This window comes from Squalius cephalus, assembly GCF_949319135.1.
Source record: "Squalius cephalus genome assembly, chromosome: 24".
NCBI lineage: Eukaryota > Metazoa > Chordata > Actinopteri > Cypriniformes > Leuciscidae > Squalius > Squalius cephalus.
In genome coordinates, this window is record NC_137145.1 from 27870987 (window position 1) to 27877997 (window position 7011).

Consider the following 7011-nt stretch of genomic DNA (forward strand, 5'->3'; position numbering starts at 1 on the left):
GTATTAAATACTTATAGATTAAACAACGACAACATTAATAATAATAAATTCTACAATTGTGGAGAACACAGGAAAAAAACAAGAAATATTTTAAATTAAATAATTATGTACAGAGTTCAATATTAACAGTTATTATTATTTAGTGTATACACATCTGAGCAAGATAAAATAATGCAAGTCAATAAAATCAACTTTAAAAATACACTAAAATACAATGCAAACAAGGACAAAACTTTTGATATTTTAGTGAACAAATGGAAATAAATTGAACAATTGAAAATGATAGATTAAACAACAACAATAATAATAAAATCTAAAGTTGGTGAGAACAGGAAAAAACAAGAAAAAATATTTTAAATTAAATAATTATGTACAGAGTTTAATAGTAACAGTAATTAACATTAACAAGATAAAATAACAATGGAAGTCAATAAATTAACTTAAAAAAACACTAAAATACAATGCAATACAATACTTTTGGTCTTTTAATGAACAAATGGAAATAAATGAAATATTTAAAATATATATATTAAAAGTGCAGTAATATGTTTACATATAAGCATAACATTGTGCAAGGAATGTCTTTGTCTTTGTGATATAAGTATTTGAGGTCTGGGCATGTCATTTGCCAGTGAAGTCATTTTTTCTTTTCCTCAATCCACCTCTGCTTCTCAGCCTCATAGAATGACTGCATGACAAAGTCTCTCCATGACATTTCTGCACTCATTCCCTGAGCCTGATAAAGGGAAAACACTTTAGCAGGACATTACATGTATTTGCCTGCCACTCCAGGAAAACCAGTGTGAATATGAGGACTGTTGGGTCCTTGTTTCAGTGGCAGGTGGCAGAATCGGCACAGACGACCAGTAGGATGCTCCACCACTGACTTCCTCTTGCTCCTCTCCTCAATCACCCTCTTCGTGTCTGCCGCTCTCTGCTTAGAGGCCTCCAGTTCCCGCTGAAAAAAAGGAGTCTCTGCAAAGTCTTCAAAAGGCATTCTGGGGTTGGTCAGGCCCTCTGCTGAATATGTGTCAAATACTTTCTTGGAGCAGTAGAAGTATTTAAAAGTATTTAACATCACCACCTTGATAAAAGAAGTGTATTGAGGTGCCATCACCCATGTATCGAGACTTAGGCTGACCACAGGCTAAACAGGATCTAGTGTGCTTTTTTTGCAGCATATGCTGTTGTTGTTGCTGCTGAACTGCCTGCTGCTTCTCTATGATGTCCTTCACCATCTTCTCAAGCGCTGCCTGGTCCAGAGAGACAGCCTCAGGAACACTCTTTGCGGGTGGATTGACTGGGGCAGGTGGCAGTACTGTCACTGGGACACTGATGGTTTCACTGCCTGAGTGAAGACGCTGCCATAACTTTTCTGGGCTGGTGTTAAGTGAAGCATTAGTGTTCTTTTTTTTAGCAAGGTGTTTTATGTACCTGCTTATGTGCTGCTTTGTGGTTGAGTGCAGAAGGCTGTTGGGGTCAGTGCAGGCACTCTGTACCATAGCAGCATATTCAGCATCCACCTTTGTAAGCAGGTCCTTGCTCCCGTGGTGCTTGGCCAGCAAACCATCAATGGCATTTCTCATTGGAGCTGTCCATCTGTTATGGTCCAACACAAAGACTCGACCCCCTGTCTTAATGGGTCCAGTCCGAGCGGCACAGGGAGAAGCAGCTATAGGCAGTGGTGGTGCGCTTGGCAGTTCTAAAAGAGATTCACAAAATTATTAAAGGTCCCGTTCTGCGTGATCCCATGTTTCAAACTTTAGTTAGTGTGTAATGTTGCTGTTAGAGCATAAATAATATCTGTAAAATTATAAAGCTCAAAGTTCAATGCCAAGCGAGATATTTTATTTAACAGAAGTTGACTACAAAAAACGGCTCGATTTGACTACATCCCTCTACTTCCTTCTTTAATAATGTCACTAGAACCGTTTCTTGACTAACCTCCGCCCACAGGAATGCTCCCTCAACTCTACTGGCTACTTGCGCACTTCTTATAACTTAGGCTACTGTGTTTACTCAGCTCTTACGGTGATTTTCTGAAGTAAAACTGACACTTCATCTTTTGTGTGAAGTTTAATAAACTTTATTAAACTCATCAGTACATGTTTGATCATCATTCAGACAGCAGACTTGTAGGCTATTAATAAATAATGGATACATAGCCTACAAGCAGATGACAAATACGTTATAATAACCGTAATTAAACTACTAAACCATACCTGTTTCATCTCTATACAGCACTCTGACTCTGTAGGCATTATTGTCCGACTCGAAATGAACGCCGTTACTGAGAGTTTCTGATATTATCATCATTCCGTGAGATGAATTTTTCCTGACAGACTGAGCGCGAGCTCATGAAGCTCCGCCCCCTGTGTCGTCCAGCAGCAGCTCATTTGCATTTAAAGGGCACACACTAAAACAGCGCGTTTTTCTGAGCCCCAAAAAATGTCAATTTAAACATGCTGTAAAAAATGATCTGTTGGGTATTTTGAGCTCAAACTTCACATACACACTCTGGGGACATCAGAGACTTATTTTACATCTTGTGAAAAGGGGCATATAACGGGACCTTTAAATGAAGTATTTCTGTTTTGTGTGCATAGATTAGGCAGACAGATTAAACACACATTGATGTATGAATAATATAATTACCTGCATCTAAAAGAAACTCCTCAGATGTGTGTTCCTTCACTGTCGCAGCACTCGGGGTAGAAAAACTGTGAAAAATCACAGTCTGTGGGGTGGCCTCTGGATCAGCAGCAAGAAGGGTCTCAGCAGAAGAGGAATCCTCTAAGCATTTCTGAAATTGAGCAAAATGAGTGCAATTATGCGAGCGAGAATTATAAAGTTTTTTTTTTTTAAATCAAAAGTCTGTTATCAAAGAAGTTTAAAGGCTTACCTGAGATGGAAATGAAAACTCAATGCCAGATGAAGACTCTTCTTGCATCTCTAGGTCTGTCTTCCTGCTTTTGTGTTTGTCAAAGTCAAGAGGCACAGGTCGACAGCCTGGCTCCACATACTGTAGGCCAAACCTCTCTCCTGTGTCCCTGCTGGAGATGTGCAAGGCTGGATATTTGGGTTGCCCTGTCACTTTTATAGATGCCTTGTTTAACTCCATCATCTAAACAGGGTCAAACACTCCAGGTAAGACAAGCCCAGGCTGCTTCAGGTCCACCAGCCACTGATAATTCCAGCGTGCCACACCAGTCATACCCTGCGCCTGGAACAGCTCAGGCGCGATTGCCCGTTACCCAGTGAGCCTGGTGGAAATGAAATCCCTCCTGCTGTGAAGTGCCTCTGACAGGGATCCAGATGGGCACAGCGGCTCCTTCACCCTTGACATGATTCAGTTGTAGGGTTCCACCATGTCTGTAGAGGATTCCTTCCTCCACCTCAGGGTCACTCAGACAGCCTCTAAGGATATGGATACGCTGAATCCACCACAATTTTAACATTGAGGGTTTAAAAAGGAAGATGTTGTTGGGATCCTTTGCAAGATGGAAATGGTGAAGTAAGTACCTCTTCCACTCTTTGGACCAGCTCTTGAGGATGTGGCACTTTTGTCCTGCAGTGCTCTCTGATGTGCTGCTTGGTGGGATTAGCAGGCTCAATTCCACAGAACTTGTATGCGTTCTTCAGCTTCTCCAGGTCACTCTGATCTACTACAGAGAAGGCAGAAGAGAGGAACTGGCAGAAGAGAGGAACTGGCAGAAGGAACTGTACAGAGGATGGTGCTCCGAAACACATTCCCTGGTGAATCGCCGCATACAGTGAAATAAGTCTAGTTTGACCACCATGTCCTCATTGTACTTCTGGCAAGCGGCATGTAAATTCTTGAGGTTTCCTGATGTAACCTCTGCCACAGTAGCGTCAGTGGTCCTCCAAGCTTCCCACTGCTGGTGCTCATACGGTCCTGGGTCCATCACTCTGAAAGCGGCACAGCAGTCCCTAAGTACATAAAAGGGAAATAAAATTAAATTTTAATGTATTCATTACCTTTGCTTACACTACTTAATGTGATGTGTGATGAGATGTAATTATTCTTACCTGTCCAGTGTCCACCCACTGGTACTTGGCCTTGGGTACGCCAGCAGCACTGTTGCGATTGGCCATCCCACAGTACATTGATGTTAAGGACTGCTCACTCTCAGACTGCAGCATCACCCAGGACAGGATCATCCACTTCTCGTTCATCACAGCATAGGATGACATTGTGCCAGATGAGAGGGTCACTTTTCTAGCAACTTTGCGTGTGTGATCTGACCTGAACACCTGTCCAAAAGTGCCTTGAAGGAGCTGAGTGAGAGCTGTCTCTTGCCGCTGATATTCCTGAAGCAGGCACTCCACCAGATAATGTGCAGACACAGACACCCCATGCCACCCATCAGTGTCTTTGTAACCCCCAAACGGTGCAGGTGTGTCATCCTTCCTCAATGCCCCTGTGATGGTTTTCTGGCCATACAGCCCTGCTTCAGCATCCCTGACGTTCTGTACAATGAGAAGGTAAGCCAGGTGGGCGTGGGCTCTTTCAAACTTAAGGTGAAGCACCTCAGACAGCTGGTTGGCCATGTCATTGGGGGATTTACCAGACCGCCTCAGCTCATCCATCGCTGTTTTGCAGATTGCCTTCTTATGGGTGAGGAAGGCTGGCAAGATGTTCCTGAATCGCTGTGGTAGCATGTCCACCCACTGAGGTTTATCAGCAAACCAGTATTTTTTACATGCCTTACAGCACAGACGTGAAGCAAGGATGTAATATTGCCCAGTAGTGCCAAGGATGACTCGGGGTCTTCCAACACCAGAGGAAACAACATGAGGATTTGGACAGCTGTAGAGACAGGGCAGGATGTAGTTGTTTCTAAGCCTTTCACTTATACTGTGCTCAGGTTTCCAGATGAAAAAGGGATGGAGCTGGAAGTATTTTGGTGACGGAAGGCCCATGCTGGTCTCTATAAGCTCAGGCTGAGGTGGATAGCGCCACAAGGAGACCATGTTCATGAGGTGTCTCACTGGGTGTGATCCTGGCCAGAGCCCCATGGACTCCATCTCTGTTTTCATCCAAATTCTTTGGTGTAGAGAGCAGTTCCAGTGGCTAATATCCTGCATGTAGCTAGGTGCTTCTGTCTGTGCAGACGCCATTGATGCAGGACCTGTAGGTGCTGATTGTGCTGCAGGAGGTGGTACAGAGCCTTCACCCCGTGAAGAAGGCCTACTCACAGGAGCTGGTGGACTGGGAGAACTAAAGACGGCATGTGATGTTGGTGAAGGCTGTGGCAGAACTGCATGGAACACAAAGCAAAGGATATACAGTATATATATACATATACTGTATATATATGTGTGTGTGTGTGTGTGTATATCTGCATGTATAACACATTGAATGCACGTGTGTTTAACTGTCTTTACTTTTTTGTTCCCGTAGCTGGGCATTGGGGCAGGTGTTGATTGCTTGAGGTGGTACGAAGCCTTCACCCCGTGAAGAAGGCCTACACACAGGAGCTGGTGTTGATGGAGGCTGCGGCAGACCTGCAAGGAAAAGCACAAGGAGGAAATTAAAAACATATTAAAACACTGAATGTACATGATATGAATTTGATTGTCTTGACTACATTGAATGACTAGAATCATTATTTATTATATTATTCTAATTATTCTTTTATTTATTCTAGTAATGCACATTCTAATAATGTTCAAATGTCTGTAAGTAAACAGTCCACTTTTCACAACAAATAAAAACAGTTTAAATAGCATGCATACAATTCATGAAGTGCACTCACCCTCACCACTGGTATATTCAAACCTTAACAGTAGTTCGAACAAAAGAACATGTTTTTTAGAACAGGCAAGAACACTGCCAAAACAACAAAGAAGATAATAAAAATCAGAAATGGAGGATAAGTCTGTATGTAAAGGAAGACGCCTCCAAAACCGATGTGGAAAGTAACCTGTTGTAGATAATACTGTGGATCCCATGGCTGCAGATGATCCTAAAAATTAAGCATTATAATTTGAATGATTTCTCTCCAGTATGTGCAATTTTATATGTCATAAAGATGCTGAATTTGACATGGGTATATATAACACACATGATTCATGATTTACTTACTTAGATATTTTGTTGGAGAAAGACTCAGAATCATCCTCTCCAGTTCTTCATCCTCCTCCATTACTATAAAATAAAATACATTTTATAGTAAACAAATGCATCAGTAGGCTTTAAGAATCAATATAAGCAAATTTGCATGGATTGTATTAACGCACCGGGCTGATCAGAGGCAGTAGTGGAAGGAACAGGTGATCTTGCAGTGGAAGCTGATGGCGAAGGCAACGGAGGAGGAGTGTTTTTGGTCTGCTGTTTTAAAAGATACTGCTGCAAATTGTACATTTTGCTGCCTGGAACACACTTCTGCCTCATTATAAAGAAAGCATATCCGTCTGCCCTGGTATCCCAAATTTGTGTTCTTGATCCAAATCCAACAGTAGTGTCATCCTCTGTCAAAACTGCCACTGGATCTGGTCTTTGAGACAGATACTGTTTAAGGTCTTCAATTTCCTTAAAGCTTCTTGAGTACTCAAGAAAGGAAATGAGACTATCCTTGCATGGACCCTCTGGATGGAACTGCCCAGCCTGTTCTTCTTCCTCAACCTTATCGGACAGGTACAAACTACAAAGCATAGCTGACGTCATTCTCTAATAACCACTTGAAAGACTTGCCCTTGTACTTGCCGAACTGAAGAATGTATTCTCCCAACACTTCTTGCTTGTCAGAGACATCCCCTCCTCTATTTAGCACAACAGAACGGGCATTCGACTTGACCAGGTCTTCTCTTTGAGGTGTTGACTTGTCCTGCAGTGAAGGGTTGTCTTTAATTCTTTTTGCCTCTTCTGATGGGTCCCGGAGTAAATGGCCTGATGGTCCTTTCCTGAAAGACACTTTGACTTTCCCGGGAAGAAACACTGTTTTCTTCATGATGCTTTTCTGAAATCATAATGTATTTATTAGTGTC

At 42.3% G+C, this 7011-nt stretch overlaps 1 protein-coding gene across 1 annotated transcript; it reads right to left on the reverse strand.

Moving 5' to 3' along the window:
* Positions 1-766: 766 nt before the first annotated feature.
* LOC307152665 (uncharacterized protein) lies at positions 767-3177 on the reverse strand (the record flags this gene model as incomplete). Its single annotated transcript, XM_079861491.1, has 4 exons — positions 2903-3177; positions 2656-2803; positions 1118-1702; positions 767-1020 (listed from the first exon to the last, which is right to left on the reverse strand). Exons 1-4 carry the CDS (start codon positions 3122-3124, stop codon positions 767-769), a joined length of 1209 nt encoding a protein of 402 aa, XP_079717617.1. The 5' UTR covers positions 3125-3177.
* Positions 3178-7011: the final 3834 nt, after the last annotated feature.